Below are 22778 nucleotides of genomic sequence, written 5' to 3'. Positions count from 1 at the left end.
GTGTAGACCCTGTGTGTTTTCTACTCCTTAAATGCAAGGGGAATCATTACTCTGTCTGGTATAAACAATGCTGCCTCTGTTAAATGTTACGTTTTGCCTATACAGCTGCATCAACCTTGAGACCTCAGCCATCCCTCTTATCGCCTGCTCAGAGACTGCAAAGACTCGGGAAGAGACCGCGAAAAAGCAAAGAAGACATGCTGCGAGAAGTGATGCGGCAATCTATTAAAGAGAATGAAAAAGCACAGAACTGGAGGGAGAGAGAAAGCAGGATCCGCTAGGAAAATGCAGCGCACTGGCAGCAAAGCATGGAGCACCGGCAGCAAAGCACGGATCGGCTCGTAAGCATCCTGCAGCGCCAAGCAGACGCTATCCAGGAGCTCGTAGCCATGCAGAAGGAGCAGTACCGCAAACACCCCCCCCCCACAGCCCTTGTCCCAAAACTCTTTCCGTTGTGCCCCACTGTCACCTCCAACCCACTTTCCCCAACTTCCGTGTTCTTCACGCCACCCGCTGCCTCCAACACCAGTATCTTCACCACCCAACCCTGAAAACCACGACCCTTACCCTCTGCACTCAACCCCCATCACCATGCAGTATAGCTGCCCTGAAGTGCAGCACTCACTGCACAGCACACCAGACAGGACATACGCGAATCTGTGATTGTACTGTTCCCCACTCCACCCCCTTGCCCTTTCTGATTCCCAGCAGTTGTGTTTCTTTTCAATAAATGGATTTTTTGGCTTTGAAAACATTCTTTATTATTGCATAAAGTAAAAGATTCCTTAACCTAGGAAATAAACAGGCACTGCAAGTCTGTTTAGCAAGCACTGATTCCTAAAGATTGGAACTACTGCACTTCACTCCCGTGCAGGGGACCAGATATCACTGCTGGTTTTCAGCCTCAAATTGCTCCCTCAAGGCATCCCTAATCCTTGCAGCCCTGCACTGGGCCCCTGTAATAGCCCTGCTTTCTGGCTGTGCAAATTCAGCCTCCAGGTGTTGAACCTCGGAGGTTCATGCCTGAGTGAAGCTTTCACCCTCCCCTTCACAAATGTTATGGAGGGTACAGCACGTGGATATAAACGTGGGGATGCTGTGTTCGGACAAGTCCAGCTTCCCATACAGAGATCCGCCAGCGGCCCTTTAAACGGCCAAAGGCACACTCCATAGTCATTCGGCCCCGGCTCAGCCTGTAGTTGAACCGTTCCTTGCTGCTGTCAAGGCTCCCTGTGTAGGGTTTCATGAGCCACAGCATTAACGGGTAAGCAGGATCTCCAAGGATAACAATGGGCATTTCAACTTTCCCTACCGTGATCTTCCGCTCTGGGAAAAAAGTACCGGCCTGCATCTTCCTGAACAGCCAAGTGTTCCGCAAGATGCGTGTGTCATGCACCTTTCCGGGCCAGCCTGTGTTAATGTCAATGAAATGCCCACGGTGATCCACAAGCGCCTGGAGAACCATAGAGAAATACCCCTTCCGACTAATGTACTCGGATGCTAGGTGGGGTGGTGCCAGAATAGGAATGTGTGCCCCATCTATCGTCCCTCCACAGTTAGGGAACCCCCTTTGTGCAAAGCCATCCACTATTTCCTGCACGTTACCCAGAGTCAGAGTTCTTCTGATTAGGAGTTGCCAGCTTCCAGATTGCAATAGCCACCCGCTTCTCCACTGGCAGGGCAGCTCTCAATCTCGTGTCCTTGCGCTGCAGGGTGGGGGCGAGCTCCTCACACAGTCCCATGAAAGTGGCTTTTCTCATCCGAAAGTTCTGCAGCCACTGCTCGTCATCCCAGACTTCCATGACGATGTGATCCCACCACTCAGTGCTTGTTTCCCGAGCCCAAAAGCGGCGTTCCACAGTGCTAAGCATGTCCATGAATGCCACAAGCAATTTCGTGTCGTACGCGTTACGCAGCTCGATAGCATCGTCGGACTCCTCACTCTCACTTTGGATCTTAAGGAATAGTTCGACAGCCAAACGTAATGTGCTGGCGAGATAAGTCAGCATACCCCTCAGCAGTTTGGGCTCCATTTCCCGCAGACCGATCACGCTGCACAGAAACTGTTGAAAGATGGCGCCAAAGGTGGACGGAAACAAAGGGATTTCTGGGATGTGAAACGATGCATCACGGGGCGTTGGGACAGGACTCAGAATCCCCCGCACCCACGCCCCCTTCCCACAACCCACGGCGCCAGAATGGGAAGAGGTGCTCTGTGGGATAGCTGCCCATAATGCACCGCTCCCAATGCCGCAGCAAATGCGGCCACGACAGTGTGCTGGACAGCTGTCAGTGTGGACAGACTGCAGCGCTTTCCCTACTCAGCTGTACGAAGACAGGTTTAACTCACAGCGCTGTACAGCTGCAAGTGTAGCCAAGTCCTTATAAATGACAGGAAGGGAATCCTGGATTTAGGGAGATCTATGTGGTGTCTCACTTTTTTCCTGTGCCAAAGTGGCACAATGGGGTTAGATTACAGCTCAGGGTTTATTGTACTTACCCATTTGAAAAAAAAAAGACTTTGAGGGCAGATAAAACATTCACCAAGCAGTCAATAAAATGTCAGGACAATCAGAACCAAGCACTTCCCAAAGTACCATGCCAGGTCCAGGACAATAATTAGCAAAACTGTATGACTTTCATGTGTGAAAGTCTGAGCAATTTAAAATGACATTCTACTTTTTTTGTTTGTTTTTTGCTGTTCTGTAATGTAATTTAAATTAAAATCCAGGATTATAACTGGAATGCAGGGTATTAGTTACCAAGTGTTTGTAACTTCATTTTCATGTGTTTAGGAAATTCTGAATAGTTATTGTGACTTCTTTCTGTATTGTATTGTAGATGCAGCCCCAGGCTTTGGGTGTCCCTAAAACTCTAGCTGCCCGAAGCTGGGAATGGGCGACAGGGGATGGATCACTCAATGATTGCCCTGTTCTGTTCATTCCCTCTGGAGCACCTGGCACCGGCCACTGTCAGAAGACAGGATACTGGGCTACATGGAACATTTGTTTGACCCACTATGGCCGTTCTTGTGTTCTTATGTATATATTTGTTCCCAACTCAATGGCACTTTCTCTTGCAGAGCTGTTTTTCCCAAGGGTCAGTCGCTGGAGGGTGGCTCTGGATCTGATCGTGCCTCTCCTGGCTGTTCTCATTGTCCTGGCCGGTTACTGCTTCTGGAGACAACACAGAGTGAAAGGTGAAGTAACAAGAGGCAGGAATTTGGTGTGTGTGTGAGAGAGAGAGATTTAAAAACCAAACCAAAAGTAAAGAGACAGGATTAAGGGGCTTTGATTCAGTGTTCGGAGGAGTTTCAGGCAGTGGGAGCCGGGCTGAGGGTGAAGAGGGAGCTGGATAACTTATGACTTCACAATTGAACCGAGAAGTATCAAGTGATTTCACCCCTTCAGATCTCACTCAAGGATCTCAATTGAATGTGGTTCTGAACTGTTCCATGGGGATCAGCCTGGCTCAGATGGAAACACCATGTGAGGCTCAGTTAGGGTGACTAGACAGTAAGTGTAAAAAATCAGGACAAGGGGTGGGGGGTAATAGGAGCCTATATAAGAAAAAGCCCCCAAAATCGGGACTGTCCCTATAAAATCGGGATATCTGGTCACGCTAGGCTCAGTGAGTGGGGCTTGGAGCACCCAGACATAATTTGGCTGCTTGCAGGAAATCCAGAATGCAAAGTAGGAGGAGAGAGGGGGGCTGTGCAAATGGAAAGGTTAGCAGTTACCGTAGCTGCACTAAGATTTGCTCAGCCTGAGATCCTGCTACAGGAACAGCGCAATGAGCTCTCTAGTGTAGTATGAGTGCTCAACTGTCGTTTTTCCTCTGGTCACAAGGGGCAGAAATTGGCTTTCAGTGATCTGTGCGTTCACACGGAGCTGGGGTTTTCAAAGCTTCCTAAGGGGTCTGAAAAATACTCAATTTTTCTTTAAATTAATGGGCACCAAATGTGCAAACTTCCAAGGCAGCTGTGAAAGTCCTACCCGGAGGGTTTTCTCACCTGAAGGGCTGTGAACTTTATGTAGAAATTTGCAGGTGTCGGAAGAACTGGGAAGGGGAAATGTCTGTTAGAATGATTTCCCAGTGGGGATGGAAGCAGGTAATTCAGAGAAGCAGAAAGGAGCTGTGCTTTTGTCTTGTGAAAGTTGGAACTGGATGCTGTACATTTAGAACTGTCACCTGCACACTTGGTCAGCAGCACCAGGTGTGAACTGGTTTATGGTTTAGTCAGTGGTTTTACAGATGTGGACTGAGCCCATGTTTAGGTGACAGGGACAGGGCCGGCTCCAGGGTTTTGACCACCCCAAACAAAAACAAAACAAAAAAAAAGCTGCGATCGCAATTGCAATCTACGGCCTCAATTCGGCGGGAGGTCCTTCGCTCCGAGCAGGAGTGAGGGACCATCCGCCGAATTGCCGCCGAACAGCTGGACGTGCCGCCCCTCTCCGAAGTGGTCGCCCCAAGCACCTGCTTGGTAAGCTGGTGCCTGGAGCCGGCCCTGGACAGGGATTCACTCATTTTGAGTCCTATGTACAATTTGTCTGTGTGCCCAGAGAGAGCTAGGTTGGGCTCATTTCCAAGCATTAAAAAGGCAGAACAATGAACTGTCACTGTCTTGTTCCCTGGGCCTTGCGGAGAGTGCACTGGTGAGCTGTGTGGCTAGGCTGCTGTAATAACACAAACGCACTCAGGACTTGCACGGCTGGTCTGAGACGCTGCTCACACCCGGCACAAGATGGTCTCGCTCAGGCTGTGCTCAGCAGTGACTGGCAGACATGATGCTATCTCCATTTCCAGCAGTGCTGGTACCCCAGGGCTGACACACCAAAGGGACGAGCTCCCAGCGGGACAGAGCTGATCTTAGAGGTGATGCCTGGAGGGGCCCATCCACACCCCCCTCCCTGGCTCCTGCTGACCTGAGCACCCAGCTCCACCCCATTCTTAGCTGGGGCACCCCCATCTACCCAGGCCCCAGGGGGAGCTGTTCCCATGTGTCACTGTCCCACAAGATTAGAAGTTGGCCTGGGATGGGAATGCAGGGACCTTAAACAATAGGAATTTTACCATTAACATGTGTTCTCCCCCTTTTCTCCCCCCAGAGACGCTGCGATCTGAACTAGAGAGCGAGAAAGGTCAGTGACTGGGCCAGTTACATTAACTGACATTCGGGTTGTTCCCATAAACACAACAGTGTGAAATCTCATCTTTCCCCCTTTTCTCCCCCCAGAGACGCTGCGATCTGCACTGGAAAGTGAGCAAGGTCAGTGTGTGGGGCCAATGGGGTGGGATAATGTTTATATGAGAGTGTTTCCCTAAAATGTGGTGGATCAGTCAACTAGAGATTGCCAGGCGGGGGGACATTTGGAATGAAGCCAAAGGGAGGCTGGGACTCAGTGCAAAGATTGTCACAGTAGGGGATTCCCTTGCTCCCCTTGGGGACATGGCTGTGCCTGGAGGCCCATAGGAAGTGATGGCTAAAACACCTGCAGCAGGGACACTGCAGAGCAGTGGGGAGCTGTGATGGGTGGGAAATGCAGCAGAGTCCCCCATTTCAGCTGGCATTTTGGTGAGGAGGGATTTGTACAGAGACATTCTGATAGGGCGGGAGGGGGCTACATGTGTGTGCTGGAGAAAGTGCAAAACACCCGTGGGGTGGAACAATGACAAAGAAGGTGCTAGTGTTTGAACGGGTGAGGGGGAACGTCTCTGTAACAGCACCAGTGCCCCAGCAGTGAGCTCAGGGCTGCTCGCGCTGACCCAGACGGGCTCTGAAGGGGGAGGGGCCATTTGTCCTAAGAAACCCCATGGAAATTACAGACCTAGAACCCTGAGCCCAGACCTGAGTAGCCCTGGCCCGGCCGGGCCGGGGTCATTCCTGGGGCTGTGAGACTTGTGCAGTGTTTAACAGGATCCTTCACATGGGATCCACCTGTGTCCTGGCCTTTCCACAGCCATGTAAAGAAAGAAGGGGCATGTGGGGGTGTGGGTGTATTTGTTCTGATATCCAGGAGGCACTTGGTACCTGGGGGAAGAAGGGGGATTGTATCTCCTCTCTCCCCGCCCTGTTTTAGCATGACCAGAGGTCACTCTGTACTTGGATGGAGGAGGGAGGGGCCTGAATTCACTGTTCATAGAATCATAGAATATCAGGGTTGGAAGGGACCTCAGGAGGTCATCTAGTCCCACCCCCTGCTCAAAGCAGGACCAACACCAACTAAATCATCCCAGCCAGGGCTTTGTCAAGCCGGGCCTTAAAAACCTCTAAGGAAGGAGAGTCCACCACCTCCCTAGGGAACCCATTCCAGTGCTTCACCACCCTCCTAGTGAAAACATTTTTCCTGTAACTCCTTGTTTTGTCATCTGTTACCACTGAGAACAGTCTAGATCCATCCTCTTTGGAACCCCCTTTCAGGTAGTTGAAAGCAGCTATCAAATCCCCCGTCACTCTTCTCTTCTGCAGACTAAACAATCCCAGTTCCCTCAGCCTCTCCTCATAAGTCATGTGCTCCAGCCCCCTAATCATTTTTGTTGCCCTCCGCTGGACTCTTTCCAATCCTTCTTGTAGTGCGGGGCCCAAAACTGGACACAGTACTCCAGATGAGGCCTCACCAATGTCGAATAGAAGGGAATGATCACGTCCCTTGATCTGCTGGCAATGCCCCTACTTATACAGCCCAAAATGCCGTTAGCCTTCTTGGCAACAAGAGCACACTGTTGACTCATATCCAGTTTCTCATCCACTGTAACCCCTAGGTCTTTTTCTGCAGAACTGCTTCCTAGCCATTCAGTCCCTAGTCTCAGGGCCGGCTTTAGGCCGATTCGCCTGATTCCCCGGAATTGGGCCCCACGCCTAAGAGGGCCCCGTGCCTTAGGCACCTTTTTAATTTTTTTTACTCACCCCGGCGGGCGGTGATCCGCTCCGGGGTCTTTGGCGGCCCCGCTCCCCTGGCCAGAGCGCCGGCCGGGGCGCGACAGCCCCGCGGCCCCGCAACCATGGCCAGAGCGCCGTGGCCCCGTAAGCCCGTCCGGAACGCAGCAGCCCCATGGTCCCGCGACCCCGGCCGGAGCGCGGAAAGCCCCACGACCCCGCTCCCCTGGCCGGCAATCCGAAGTGCCGCCGAAGACTGGGAGTGCCGCCCAGTGAGTACAAGCCCCAGGAATCGGGCCCCGCACTTGCTAAAGCCGGCCCTGCCTAGTCTGTAACCGTGAATAGGATTCTTCCTTCCTAAGTGCAGGACTCTGCACTTGTCCTTGTTGAACCTCATCAGATTTCTTTTGGCCCAATCCTCTAATTTGTCTAGGTCCCTCTGTATCCTATCCCTACCCTCCAGCGTATCTACCACTCCTCCCAGTTTAGTGTCATCTGCAAACTTGCTGAGAGTGCAGTCCATGCCAGCTTCCAGATCATTAATGAAGATATTGAACAAAACCGGCCCCAGGACCGACCCTTGGGGCACTCCGCTTGATACCGGCTGCCAACTAGACATGGAGCCGTTGGTCACTACCTGTTGAGCCCGACGATCTAGCCAGCTTTCTATCCACCTTATAGTCCATTCATCCAGCCCATACTTCTTTAACTTGCTGGCAAGAATACTGTGGGAGACCATATCAAAAGCTTTGCTAAAGTCAAGGAATAACACATCCACTGCTTTCCCCTCATCCACAGAGCCAGTTATCTCCTCATAGAAGGCAATTAGGTTAGTCAGGCATGACTTGCCCTTGGTGAATCCATGCTGACTGTTCCTGATCACTTTCCTCTCCTCTAAGTGCTTCAGAATGGATTCCCTGAGGACCTGCTCCATGATTTTTCCAGGGACTGAGGTGAAGCTGACTGGCCTATAGTTCCCCAGATCCTCCTCCTTCCTTTTTTTAAAGATGGGCACTACATTAGCCTTTTTCCAGTCATCCAGCACCTCCCCCGATCACCATGAGTTTTCAAAGATAATGGCCAATGGCTCTGCAATCACATCCGCCAACTCCTTTAGCACCCTTGGATGCAGTGCATCCGGCCCCATGGACTTGTGCACGTCCAGTTTTTCTAAATAGTCCTGAACCACTTCTTTCTCCACAGAGGGCTGGTCACCTCCTCCCCATGCTGTGCTGCCCAGTGCAGCAGTCTGGGAGCTGACCTTGTTTGTGAAGACAGGCAAAAAAATAATTGAGTACATTAGCTTTTTCCACATCCTCTGTCACTAGGTTGTCTCCCTCATTCAGTAAGAGGCCCACACTTTCCTTGACTTTCTTCTTGTTGCTAACTGTAGTGGGTGGACACCCGCTCCTGCCCTGAGGGGCTTGGAACAGCCCTGGGAGAAGGCTGGGGCAGGGAAGGCTGAGCTGATTGGGGGGAAGTGGCTGCAGCTGGGGCCACGCCCGAAACAGGCTCAGCTGGCCCTATAAAGGCTGGGAGCCAGGAGCTCAGACACAGAGTCTCTCTCTGCACTCAGAGAGAGAAGGACCTGGCTGCAGGGAGCTAGACACAGGCTACCTGTAGTGGAGCAGGGCTGGGGAAAGGCTGAGGAGTTCCAGCCTGGAAAGCCCCAGGCTGCGGCCTAGGAGAAGGCCAAGGGGTACTAGGGGTTGCAGAGGGCAGCAGGTCCAAACCCCCCTTGCCAGTGATGAGTGGCCTATACTGCAGTATGCCCCAGGGAGTGGGGGCTAGTTGGAGACTGGCAGTGGCCTTATCCTGAGGCGAGGTGGGGCTAGTGGGTGGGGGTTCCCCAGGGAGGGGAAACCCAGAGCAAGGGGTTCTGCCAGAGGGCAGCCCCCCAGATAAGGGCACCGGGGTCCTGGGAGGGACGCGGGGGCCAGAAGTTGTGACAAGGCGGATCACCGGCCTGCAGAGGGCGCTCCGGAGGCTGGATTGAGCTGATTCCCCAGACAACCAGCAGGAGGCGCCGCAGGGGTGAGTCCAACCCCTTACACTAACATACCTCAAGAAACCCTTCTTGTTACTCTTAACATCTCTTGCTAGCTGCAACTCTAAGTGTGATTTGGCCTTCCTGGTTTCGCTCCTGCATGCCTGAGCAATATTTTTATACTCCTCCCTGGTCATCTGTCCAATCTTCCACTTCTTGTAAGCTTCTCATTTGCGTTTAAGATCAGCAAGTATATCACTGTTAAGCCAAGCTGGTCGCCTTCCATATTTACTATTCTTTCTACACATCGGGATGTTTTTTTCCTGCAACCTCAATAAAGATTCTTTAAAATACAGCCAGCTCCCCTGGGCTCCTTTCTCCCTCATGTTATTCTCCCAGGGGATCCTGCCCATCAGTTCCCTGAGGGAGTCAAAGTTTTCTTTTCTGAAGCCCAGGGTCCGTATTCTGCTGCTCTCCTTTCCCCACTGCCCCCTCCCAATACCTGCCCTTTCCCCACTGCCCCCCTCCCAGGATCTGCCCTTGCATCCAGCTGTGAGGGAGAAGCGCATGACCTGGATGTTTCTGCTGAAATGATCAGCGGAGAGGTAACTGCAAATGGCGACCATTTAATGGTCAACCAGGCTTTAGTGTCAGCATCCCAGCCCCACTGTGCTGAGTGTGAGCAGCCAACAGCGCTGCCTGCAGACTCAGGCCAGAACGGGCACCCTTCCCCTGTGTCTTGCTGAGCCAGACTCTCCAGTTCAGCTCCAGCACAGAGCCAGTTAGGACCACACCCCTCCGGAGTTCCTTAGACACTGAGATTCACTCAGCCTTGTGGCTTCTCAGTTAACAGGGACTTTTCCAGCACCCAGTGTTCAGCCTTTCTAGGAGCCTGAACCCCAAATAAATCCATTTTACTCTGTATAAAGCTTATACAGGGTAAACTCATAAATATTGGCCCTCTATATCATGGAAAGAGAGAGATGCACAGCTATTTGCACCCCCCTGCCCAGGTAACAATTACTTACACTGTGTTTATTAATAAAAGTGGTTTTATTAAGTATAAGAAGTAGGATTTAAGTGGTTTTAAGTAATAACAGACCGAACAAAGTAAGTCATCAAGCAAAATAAAACAAAATACACAAGTCTAAGCCTAATACATTAAGAAACTGATTACAGGTAATATCTCACCCTCAAAGATATTCCAGTAAGCTTCTTTCACAGACTAGACTCATTCCTAGTCTGGGCTCAATCCTTTCCCCTGGTTCAGTCTTCTTTAGTTCCAGCAGACATCTTAGGTGGTAATCAGGGGTTTTCTCAGGACTGGCCACCTCTTTTGTCTGTGCTTGGCCCCCACCCCTGCTTCTGAATGGAAAGGTAGAAGATTTAAGATGGATTCCAGTATCAGGTGACATGGTCTCTGTAAGACCCCAGTCTCCATTCTTCCTGGGCTGGCCCACGCATACACAGGAAGGTTTGCAAGTAAACAAAGCCATTCACAACTCATTGTTTCTGAAGCACTCTTAATGGCCTCCACTTAATCTGACTACATCAGAGTACAAGTTTATATTTTATTTTCCTAACTCCAGACATAGAAATAATACATGCAAACAAATAGGATGAACATACTTAGTAGATTATAACCTTTCTAATGATATGTTACATGGGGCATTTAGCACAAAGCATATTTCAGTTATGTTTAATTCATGTTCATAAGCATATTTTCATAAAGCGCATGGAGTGCAACGTCAGTGAGATTTTCACATCCACCCCACTTCAACCCCTTTATGTTCAGTAAAAGGACCAGGGCTCCAGCCATATAGGGGAAAATTCATGGGCAGCAAGTATACGTCAGGAGAGGCTAAGCCGGAGCCGATCCACACCAGACACCTGGGCAGTGATTGCCCTCCCTCTTCCTCTCCCTGCTGGGAGTGGACTTCTGCCCGAGGAAGTTTTTGCTTATTTATTATGCGCCATGCAGGGTCCGGTGCAGCTGAGGAGGCGGTATCTGGTTCTCAGCTTCCCGGGTTCACCAGTCATCTGCCTGGGCTCCAGATGAACTGGGGAAGCTGAGTCGCAGATACCGCCTCCTCAGCCGCCCTGGAACCTGCATGCGGCATATAAAAACTCATCAGCAGCGTTCTCCACCCCGCCCGCTGCTGCCTGGCTACTCCTCTCTCTCCACCCCCCTCTCTGGAGGTACTTGCTGCCACTCGCTGGTTCCCCGCTCGGCCCCCACTGCTGCTTGCTGGTTCCTCCTCTCCAGGAGAGGAGGGACAGGAAGCTCAGAGTGGGTGGGGGCAAGGAGGCCATTGGGAGAGTGAAAGGACCAGCAAGTGGTGGCGGGGGGCTGAGAGAAGAGGGACGCACATGGAGAGTGCTGGGGTGCAGTGGGGGTGGGGGGAAGAGATGGGATGGGGAGCTAGCCTCCCCGAGAGGAAGCGTCTCCCGCCGCCCATGGGAGGATTCCTGCAGTGCAGGCACTGCATAGGACACCTATAGGCTGTCCTCTGAGGACTCACTCACAAGCCCTAGTGGGAACAGGAGGGGTTTCTTGGGGACTGGGGTGGTGCCACAGCACACAGTGCTGCAGAGATTCTGGGCCGTGCTGCTGCCTTTAGGCACCCAGGCAAAGGCTGCCATAACTAAAGGCAGAAACCCTCACTCCCATTATGGAACAAGAGCGCTGACTGGTGTAACATGAGCAGCTTAAATTCCCACCTTGCCTTACACTGGTGTAACTTTTCCCTGCAGACAAGCCCTGAGTTACAGCAGGGGCTGCTTTGGCATCCACCGCACCCAGGGTCAGGGGGATCCAGGGGGTCTTAAAGCTGCCTGAGCCCAACGTGCCCCTGGGCTGCAGGTTCCGAGCACAGAATCTCACCCTGAGAGTTTAGATCATGGAACACAATTATGTGGCAATTCTGTAACTAGAGGGTTGCACAAATCATTGCTTACACAGGGCCAATGGTGCATCCAGCAGGGATCCTCAACCCCTCCCCCCACTTTCAACAGGGCTGCTCCCCCTTCCCCCGGCCATAACCCTACTTGTTTTCGTGAAAAGCAGAAAAATTGAAAAAATAATTTCCACTAAAATCAGGCTTTTCTGATTGTTACCCAAATCAATAGGGTTCTGACCAGAGTAGGGCGGTGGGGGCCTGGCTGAAGCACAAGGGTGAGGAGCCCAGCTGGGGGGTGACTGGAGTGGGGTGAGGGCCTGCTAACCCTGACTCTAACCTCACCCTCACCTTAAATCCTAACCCTGAGGTCACTGCCTCACCCTGATCCCGAGGGATCAAATGGAAATTTCAGTCGAAATCAGACTTATACAGTTCTACAGTTTTCAGCAAAATTGTGGGGTTTCTGCCCACTGATGCCTAGAACATGCCCTGAAACGCTGGAGCAGATGGGACGTAGTTTTCAAAAGTTATCCCGTTACAGACAGACAAACACCATTGAGGGTCAGTGTGGGGCCTTGCTTCACTCAGCCAAAAGAGAAAGCAGCCAGTCACTCAGTGTTTTAACTGCGCTAGGCATTGTGTCCACAGTATAACGCCGGCAGTGGGAATAGCTCAGCAGAGCGCCCCTGTGTGTGTGCTACTTTCTACCAGTAGAAAAGCTACTCCTATGAGATTGCAATAGTTGAGTTAAATCTTCTGCCTTGTAACACCCCTCTCCTGTTGTTCACTTCCAGCGGCACATCGTGCAGAGAAAGGTAAGCTCCCTTTGTTCATTGCAATGGGAGGGGAGGGGGAATCTGAGACTTTACAGCAAGTTTCATAGACCTCTGGGGCAGGTGTTGAAAGCTCTCACTCTGAACAGAAAGGAAGGGAGGCGGCTGGCCACCGTGGTACGTGTTGTCCTGGGCCTTGTTGTGTTCACTGCCAGGGCCCCAGGCAGGGAGAGGGGGAAGGCAGTGCCGAGCCCCAGCAGTGTCTGGGGACATGTCCAACCAGGGGGGCCTGTAGGACCGAGTCCATCAAGCTGCAACTGACAAGTGAGGAGGGGCTGGGGGAATCCCCAGGACCGAGCATGGATCCCAACGAGCTCGGGGTCTTATCCGCTGCCGGCCACGGGGCGTGGTAAGGTGGAGAGAGGGGCAGTGGTGGAAGGGAGAAGGGGGCTGGGGACCAAGAGCCAGGCTTTGTGAGGAGACGGGGAGGTGGCTGGGGGGGTAAGCCTGGTTTGGAGGAGTATGGGGCTGCTTTGGGGAGAAGGGGGAGGTAGTTCAAGAGGGTAGGGGATGAGTTGGGGGCAGGGGCTGTTGTGGGGAGGCAGGATAAGGTGGGGAGGAGCTTGGGAAGAAAGTAATTCTTATGTAAAATGCTGCTTTTAACCATTTTAATTTAAATGAAACAAGCACAGAAACAGTTTTCTGAACTTGTCAATGTTTTTTAAGCTTTCCCTTCATTTTTTAAATAGTTTGTTTAACCCAGCGCTGTACTGTATTTGCCTTTTTTTCCCCCTGCTCCTGGCTGACAGCGTACTTCTGGTTCCAAAGGAGCTGTGGTTGAGCGGTCCATTCATAATGCTGGTGTTCGTAACCTTGAGGTTCTACTGTAGCTCACCCCCTCCTCCCTGCACAGCACAGCATGGTTGTCAATGGTGGCACTGACGTACCCTTTGCACCACCGCTCTGTTCACTCTGCTTGTGTGTTTGGCCCCTTCCCTGCCCTGCGTCTGTCTTGTCTGGTTAGACTGTGAGCTCTTTGGAGCAGGGACTGGTGGCTCCTCAGTGTCTGTGCAGTGCCCAGCGTTGGCCTGGGCTGGGCTCTAGGCACTGCCATAACACAGACAGGGAGCACACACTTGGTTACTCATGTAGGCTGAGCTGCACACCTAGGTAGGCCCACAGCCCCACTACAGTGAGGTCTTTCACCCCACCCCACCGCCACTCTGGGCAGATCCCTATTGTTACGGGGGGAAATTGGAAAACCAAATGCCACTAAAATCCGGCTTTTCCATGTTTCTGATTTTCACCAAAATCAGGAGGGGAGGGGTCTGGCTGGACTGGGGACAAGTGCCTTGGCTAGGGTGATGGCTGGAGGGGGATGAGGGGCACCCTGACCATGGCAGCAGGTATCAGAGGCAGGGGAAGGCAATGCCTTCCTAAACTGCCAAGCGTAGCCTTGCCCACGCTCCTCCCCCAGGCACCCCCCTGCTTCTGCCGCGGCTCCCGAACTCTTCGTCTCCTGGGGCTGCCCGGTGCTCTGGGGCTGGAGAGGCTGGGGCCACGCACCATCCTGTCAGCAGGTTGAGGGGAGATTGGAGGCGCTCAAGGACTCAGAGCCTGCCCCTATGGTCGGGGGGGCTTGGCTCCCATGGGGCCTCAGGCAGAAGGAGCGGGGCTATGGGATTGCATCCCCCAGCTCTAGGTTCACCCACTGCCCATGACCCTGACCCTAATCCGAGCCCTGAGGTCCCTGCCTCACCCTGTATCCTGAGGTTTTAGTGGAAATCAGGCTTCTACAGTTCTCCATGTTTCACCAAAATTAGGAGGTTTCTGCCCACGGATGCCTAGAACATGCCCTGAACCTGAGCTGATGGGATGTGATTGTCAAAAGTTATCACGTTGCAGACAGACAGACAGAAACCCAATCGAGTTGAGTATGGGGCCTCGCTTCCCTCGGCCAATTCAGCAGCGTAGTTAAGCACATGCTGGACTCTAAGCCCTTGAGTCAGTCTAGCCCTGTTCAGTGTGTGCTTAAGTGTTCCGCTGAATCAGGCTCTAAAACAGAAGCTTTTAAGAACAGAATGCTTGCGTTGTTTGAGAATTGTGATAACTCTGGAGTTTTGCATTTCCATCTCAATGCCTGGGCCTTTTGGAATCCTTTGTCTATTTGGGGTTTTTTCTTTACTTGTCTGTTTTGTAAATCTGCATATTCTCTTTAGCCATGTTGTGATAAATGGGGGGGGGGGTAGCTCCCTTTTATGGACACCCAGCCAGTCAGTAGCTATAGAATCCTCCTTCACAGCTGTGCCCTAACTGCCTTACCTGTAAAGGGTTAAGAGAAGCTTAACCTGAGTTGGCACCTGACCAGGGGAACCAATAGGGAGGCTGCACCCTTTCAAATTGGGAAAAACTGCTTGGGGCGGGGGTGTCTTTCATCTCTCGGCTGGAGAGAGGGGAAGGCAGCAACAAGCTGTGAGCACTAAGCCAGGTATGGAAAATCATCAGCAGCATATCTAGAAACTCCTCATTTGGAACCCCAGATATGTAAGTAGCACAGGGAAAGTTAAGACAGATGTGATTAGAAATCTTTTTGGTTGTTTTGGTCTGTGGATTCCTCTGTGCTAACCCCAGGTGTTTTTGTTTTGCTTGTATCCTTTAAGCTAAACCCCAAGAAAGTTATTTTTAGTGTTGAATCCCTAAAGCCTGAGGTTTCCAATGTTTCTTTCTTTTTTTAATAAAATTTTCCTTTTTTGTTAAAGAATCCTTTGATTCCAAAGTCCTTAGACAAAGGGTTGGTCTGTGCTCACATTGCTAAGGCAACTGGTTGTATTTTATTCTCAAGCCTCCCCAGGAAAGGGGATGAAGAGGCTTGGGGGGCTATTTTGGGGGGATAGGGATTCCAAGTGACCCTTCCCTGAATATTTGTGGAAATTACTTGGTGGTGACAGCAATATCTGTCCAAGGCAGAGCACTGTGCCTTGGAAGAGTTTTAACCTAAGCTGGTAGAAAATGAGCTTCGGGGGTCTTTCATGCAGGACCCCACCTTCTGCACTCAAAGTGACAGGGTGGGTATTAGCCTAGACACTTGTAACTGTCCTTTTCTTTTACTCCTGCTGAACTCTTGGCCTCAATGATATCTTGTGGCAAATTGATCCATAGGCTAATTATGCATTCCATAAAACGGTATTTCATAGACTCATACAATCATAGGACTAGAAGGGACCTCGAGAGGTCGTTTCCTCTTACAGTCTGAAATTTGCTGCTTTTCAGTTTACTTGAGTATCTTCTTGCTCTTGTATTAGGAGAGAAGGTAGGTCTGAGAACCCAATTTCTCTCTCACGCTCACTGCTTTGTATTTCTCTGTTACGTCTCCTAACTAAACTAAAATGTCCAACCTTTTCCAATCGCTTATACGGACGAGCCTTCAGTGCTCTAATCATTATTATTGCTCCATTTCTGTAATCTCCTTTCTGAGATGGGATGACCAGCACTATGCACAGTGCCCAGGTGAGGGACTAGATAAGTATATTTTTCTATCCTGTTCTTTCTGCATCCTAACTCTTCATTCTTTAAACCATTGCTGCACATTGAGCAGAGATCTTCATGGAGCAGTGTACGGAGAGGCTGGGTCATTCTCCTGAGTATAGAATCATAGAGTCATAGACTTTAAGGTCAGAAGGGACCATTATGATCATCTAGTCTGACTTCCTGCACAATGCAGGCCACAGAATCTCACCCACCCACTCCTGTATCAAACCCCTGACCTATGCCTGAGTTATTGAAGTCCTCGAATCGTGGTTTAAAGACTTCAAGGTTTAGAGAATCCTCCAGCAAGTGACCCATGCCCCACGCTGCAGAGGAAGGCAAAAACCCCCCAGGGCCTCTGCCAATCTGCCCTGGAGGAAAATTCCTTCCCGACCCAAATATGGTGATCAGCTAAACCCTGAGCATGTGGGCAAGACTCACCAGCCAGACACCCAGGAAAGAATTCTCTGTAGTAACTCAGATCCCACCCCATCTAACATCCCATCACAAGCCATTGGGCATATTTACCACTAATAGTCAAAGATCAATTAATTGCCAAAATTAGGCTATCCCATCATACCATCCCCTCCATAAACTTATGAAGCTTAGTCTTGAAGCCAGATATGTCTTTTGCCCCCACTGCTCCCCTTGGAAGGCTGTTCCAGAACTTCACTCCTCTGATGGTTAGAAACTTTCGTCTAATTTCAAGTCTAAACTTCCTGAAGGCCAGTTTATATCCATTTGTTCTTGTGTACACATTGGTACTGAGCTTACATAATTCCTCTCCCTCCCTGGTATTTATCCCTCTGATATATTTATGAAGAGCAATCATATCTCCCCTCCGCCTTCTTTTGGTTAGGCTAAACAAGCCAAGTTTTTTTAGTCTCCTTTCATAAGACAGGTTTTCCATTTCTCGGATCATCCTAGTAGCCCTTCTCTGAACCTGTTCCAGTTTGAATTCATCCTTCTTAAACATAGGAGACCAGAAGTGCACACAGTATTCCAGATGAGGTCTCACCAGTGCCTTGTATAACGGTACTAACATCTCCTTATCTCTACTGGAAATACCTCGCCTGATGCATCCCAAGACCACATTAGCTTTTTTCATGGCCATATCACATTGGCGGCTCATAGTCATCCTGTGATCAACCAATACTCCGAGGTCCTTCTCCTCCTCTGTTACTTCCAACTGATGCGTCCCCGACTTATAACAAAAATTCTTGTTATTAATCCCTAAATGCATAACCTTGCACTATTCACTATTAAATTTCATATTATTACTATTACTACAGTTTACAAGGTCATCCAGATCTTCCTGTATGATATCCGGTCCTTCTCTGTATTGGCAATACCTCCAAGCTTTGAGTCATCCGCAAACTTTATTAGCACATTCCCACTTTTTGTGCCAAGGTCAGTAAAAAAAAAAAAAAAAAATTAAATAAGATTGGTCCCAAAAACAATCCCTGAGGAACTCCACTAGTAACCTCCCTCCAGCCTGACAGTTCACCTTTCAGTATGACCAGTTGTAGTCTCCCTTTTAACCAATTCCTTATCCACCTTTCAATTTTCATATTGATCCCCATCTTTTCCAATTTAGCTAATAATTCCCCATGTGGAACCATATCAAATGTCTTACTGAAATCGAGGTAAATTAGATCCACTGTTACCTTCTCAAAGGAGATCAGGTTGGTTTGGCACAATCTACCTTTTGTAAAACCATGTTGTATTTTGTCCCAATTACCATTGACCTCAATGTCCTTAACTACTTTCTCCTTCAAATTTTTTTCCAAGACCTTGCATACTACAGATGTCAAACTAACAGGCCTGTAGTTACCCAGATCACGTTTTTTTCCTTTCTTAAAAATAGGAACTACGTTAGCATTTCTCCAGTCATACAGTACAACCCCTGAGTTTACAGATTCATTAAAAATTCTTGCTAATGGGCTTGTAATTTCATGTGCTAGTTCCTTTAATATTCTTTGATGAAGATTATCTGGGCCCCCCGATTTAGTCCCATTAAGCTGTTCGAGTTTGGCTTCTACCTCGGATCGGTAATATCTACCTCCATATCCTCATTCCCATTTGTCGTCCTACCATTATCCCTAAGCTCCTCATTAGCCTCATTAAAGACTGAGGCAAAGTATTTGTTTAGATATTGGGCCATGCCTAGATTATCCTTAACCTCCACTCCATCCTCAGTGTTTAGAGGTCCCACTTCTTCTTCCTTCTTTGTTTTCTTCTTATTTATATGGCTATAGAATCTTTTACTATTGGTTTTAATTCCCTTTGCAAGGTCCAACTCTACATCGCTTTTGGCCTTTCTCACTTTATCCCTACATGTTCTGAACTCAATAAGGTAGCTTTCCTTGCTGATCACTCTCATCTTTTTTTTTTTCCCCCCTTAACCTGAGGGTGTCACCACAACCCCTCTGTCCAGACTGAACACACCTGTGTTCTTTTCTGAGGGCATTACCACAACCCCTCAACTCAATAGGTCTGACCTAAGCCACACATTGGCTTACCCTGGGGCAACAACACATTCCCCAGCCCCGCGTACGCATATTACTTACCTTACATGGGGCAACCAATTCCCCGACACCGTTCTGCATCTGATCTTGTTGCATAAGCAGAAGTTTGCATGGTGTGAGCCCAAAGGGACAGACGGCCCCATGGTCAGTCCTTCTCCGATAGCCCAATAGAGATTTCAAAAGGTCTCTTACCTCTGAGTTGGCGCCTGGGGTTCAAAGGGGGACGGTCCGTAGCAGCAGTCACTGCCTCAGCCGGGCGTAGCCATCCAAGTCACATGGCACCAAATATTGTGGAAGAAACGAACTCCACTCTCAGGTTGGAAGCAACAAAATCAGAGACAGCTTTATTCAGGACATGCAATTGCAAGGGAAGAACACAGCTGACAGAGAGCATCTCTGCCTCAGTTTCTCCAAAGTACAAGCAAAATCACACAAGCATTTATACCTCTTTGTGACGTGCATTAATTAAAAACATCTGCATTTTATTTAGGCTAGTTGCTATCTATTCCAGTATTTTCTCACTTTCTCTTCTCAAACAGCGTTATCTCAAGGCTGGGTCACACTGACTATTCTGCTGTTTTCTACTCGCTTCTGACGTGAGCCCGGCTTCTACAGGTTTCGCAATATTAGGCTAAGACTTGACAGAACAGTTGCTCTGTCTCTCACACTTAAATGGCTGCACTTAAACCCTCTCTTTCTTTCCCTGCTTTCACAGAACTGAATTAGCTCATGATCGCTCGAACCAAGGTTGTCCCCTACAACCATTTCTTCTACGAGGTCCTCACTACTCACCAAAACCAAATCTAAAATGGCATCCCCTCTTTTTGGTTCAGCAACTATTTGGTGAAGGACTCCATCAGCTATCGCATCCAGGAAAATCTGAGCCCTGTTATTATTACTAGCACTTGTCCTCTAGTCTATATCTGGGAAGTTAAAGTCTCCCATGATCACACAATTCCCATTAGTGTTTACTTCATTAAAAACATTAAAGAGGTCTTTATCCATATCCAAATCAGATCCCGGCGGTCTATAGCACACCCCAAGCACTATCTCAGGGGAGGCTCTAGTAACTTTCTTCCCCAACATGCGTCTGACGAAGTGGATATTCACCCACGAAAGCTTATGCTCTAGTACATCTGTTAGTCTCTAAGGTGCCACAGGACTCTTTGTTGCTTTCTTCCCCAATGTGATTTTTGCCCAGACAGACTCTGTCTTATCCATTCCATCCCTTCTTATTTCTTTACAGTCTACCTCATCATTGATATACAATGTTACTCTACCACCTTTGCCTTTATTTCTGTCTTTCCTAAACAGCACATACCCTTCAATACATGTACTCCAGTCATGACTACTATTCCACCATGTTTCTGTTATCCCTATAATATCTGGTTTCACTTCCTGCACCAGTAACTCTAGTTCCTCCATTTTGTTACCTAGGCTCCTCGCATTGTTGTACAAACATCTTAATTTTTGCTGTTTGGCTTCTCTCCCATTCTTTACCCTATTAGGCACAGACATTCTACCGCCAATATCAGCTATTAGACCAGTATCTACGCTACCTTTCCTCCTTATGTCCAGTCTCCTACCCAAGGCTGTATCCTTTCTTACTTCGTTTTCTTTCCTCTCAATATTAAAATCTGGCGTGGAGATTACCTGGACATCTCCCAACCATCTCCCCCAGATTCCTAGTTTAAAGCTCTCTTAATCAGTGGTGCCAGCCTCCATCCTAGAAGTCTATTTCCCTCCCTACTCAGGTGAAGTCCATCCCGAGAGAACAGTCCTCTGTCCATGAATGCTTCCCAGTGGCCATACATCCCAAAGCCCTCCTTATAGCACCACTGCCAAAGGGTGTTCACACGTGCTCCCTCTGTCGACAGATCATGTCCACATTGGGTGCACCATCATCAACAGTGTGAGCAATGCACCGTGGGTATGTATCCCACAGTGCAGTGTTGTGGGAAGGAAGAGCTGAGCGCTGCCCATCTTGGGATTCTCTCCAAGTTCTCCCACAGCCCCCTCAGCTGCCGGGAGCAGGATCACAAGTAGCTCTGTGAGCTCTCTGTGCTGAGGAATGGCAAAGCAGCACCGCCGTCTATCCCCCAGCTCCCACTGCAGCGGCAGTCTGCCAGCTGCTGTGTTCCTAGTGCCGGGCAGAACAGGAGCAGTCCAATGATTTGCTCTTTGTTTGTTCCCCAAAGGGAGCAGCACACTCCGCCTTCAGATACTTCCCCAAGCTTTGAAAGGGGAGGTGCGCATGCCTGCAGGGCAGCAGAGATCAAAACACTGAGCAGAGCAATCAGGGCAGCATTGTGGGATATTGGCAGAAGCCAGTTCTGTTGACAAAACAGTCAGCAGTGTCTACACTGGCTCTTTGTGGACAATAAAGGGAGAGGAAAAGACAAAAGTCTCTCGTAGGGATGGAAGTTTTTTTTGTCGCCCAAACAGGGTGGTTTTTTGCAACAAGAGTCCCATTGCGGTCTGTACGCTCTTGCTGTTTTGTCGCCAAAAGGCAGTTTTTGGTGACAAAACTTGATCGTGTAGACAAGGCCTGAGTTCCCTCTAAGAGAGGGGCCCTTCCCCCTCCATGATGCCTGCCGGCAGGGGGGCAAAGACTCTTCCCTGGAGCTAGCTGCTGTCAGCAGGGAGAGGGCTGGGGGGGACTCGTCTGGCCCCAGCCCCCGGGCAGCTTGCCTGCCCCTCAAACTCCTCATCTCTGGCCCCACCCCAGAGCCCGCACCCCCAGCCAGAGCCCTCACACCCCTCTCATCCCAACCCTCTGCCCCATCCCTGAGCCCCCTCCTGCATCCTGAACCCTTCATCCCTGGCACCACCCCACAGCCCTCACCCCCACATCGGCTCTCACATTGAAGGTTATTTGCCAAAGTGGCCCCACTTCAAAAGTAGTGAAGAGCACTGCTCTAGTTTGAACTTTTACAGGAAAGTCCATTCAGTGCAGATGGGCATCTTCCATGGTCCATTGTGAGCTAACTGTTCCTTGATGGGACACTCAACTTGAATGGTCCCTCCCGGATGAGCAGGCTAAATACGTTGTGGGCATTACCACAAGAGCCAACACTATTTGAAATACAAGTACATAGCTATTATTTATAACTTCAGATACAAAATGAAACTTTGCATACAAACACAAGCTCCCTAAAGTTAGAGAGGCCATTGGTGCTCAAACTGTGACTCCACCCTCTCGTGCATACAAATAGCATAATCATAACCAGCAAATCATAACCTTTCCATACACACATCACTTGCCCACCTTTGTACAATACTCACTGCATTTACATAGCACTGATTGCAGAAATTATATATATATATATATATATATATATGGCCATATTTTGATAATATGTCTAATAACATCACACCTCCTAATTCCCATCATGCACTTAACCTGGTGTACTGTATGTTCCATTCTCCTGGCTTCACAGGGTTAATATTTTCCATTTGCTGAGGGATCCCTGTTTGGCTCTAACAACCTCTTGCATCTAGCCTGGTGGGATTACTGTGTTTCTCCTCTTGCTGATTGCTCTGTGCAGGGAAAGGAGCAGAGAGCTCCCAGGTGTCTAGCTGCTGGCGTAGCTTGCTTTACGGTCTTTTTTACTTGCTTCCCTTCTGCACAATACTGTGGCACTGACTCATTTCTCTGTGTTTTATTTTTAGACAAACTCCAGGCTGAGCTCAGTAAGTTCCATTCCCCCCAGTAGGACCCTTGTGTGACATTGTCTCCTGCTCAGCGTGTCTGTGTCCAGGGGCATTCTCACCCCTCTGTCTGTGTTTGGTTGCAGGGTGGAGAATCGCCCAGGTCTACGCAGGTACTGTACATACCACTGGTATTTTATCCCTGGTGAGACCCACCTCCCCTGAGAGATCTCTGCTCCTTTCCCTGCACAGAGCATTTTCCTGTGCCATTCAGTAGGCTGGAAATAGCAATGCTACTGGGGGCAGATGGAAAGGGGCAGGCAAACCCCAGGCTTATTGCAGAGCAGGGAGATGTTCCCTTTGGGAAAGGGCTGATTAGTGAGGGAATACTGCCCCCGGTGTCACCTTTCCAGGGTGGTACCTGGGTTTTGCAGGACGGACGCTCTTACCTGTCCATCACTGGCACTGAATGGCTCAGCTCTCGCCTCCCAGCAGCAGGATTTCCATGCTCAGACTGGGCTTTAGCCACAGTTT

The 22778-nt window shown here is 49.7% G+C and overlaps 2 protein-coding genes across 2 annotated transcripts in view; one reads left to right on the top strand and one right to left on the bottom strand.

The window, feature by feature from the left end:
- The window catches only part of LOC135972145 (microtubule-associated protein 2-like), a 957474-nt gene that overhangs the window by 880764 nt on the left and 53932 nt on the right, over positions 1-22778 (bottom strand). The gene's annotated exons all lie outside the window — the stretch shown is intronic.
- The window catches only part of LOC103307109 (E3 ubiquitin-protein ligase TRIM39-like), a 33995-nt gene that overhangs the window by 1247 nt on the left and 9970 nt on the right, over positions 1-22778 (top strand). The window contains exons 2-7 of the mRNA XM_065562294.1: positions 5112-5144; positions 5240-5272; positions 8834-8914; positions 12562-12582; positions 22266-22286; positions 22391-22417. Coding sequence (XP_065418366.1) covers positions 5112-5144; positions 5240-5272; positions 8834-8914; positions 12562-12582; positions 22266-22286; positions 22391-22417 — 216 coding nt within the window. The remainder of the gene's footprint in view (positions 1-5111; positions 5145-5239; positions 5273-8833; positions 8915-12561; positions 12583-22265; positions 22287-22390; positions 22418-22778) is intronic.

Source organism: Chrysemys picta, chromosome 11 (assembly GCF_011386835.1).
Source record: "Chrysemys picta bellii isolate R12L10 chromosome 11, ASM1138683v2, whole genome shotgun sequence".
NCBI classification, from domain to species: Eukaryota; Metazoa; Chordata; order Testudines; family Emydidae; genus Chrysemys; species Chrysemys picta.
This window is presented reverse-complemented; position numbering and strand designations above follow the sequence as displayed.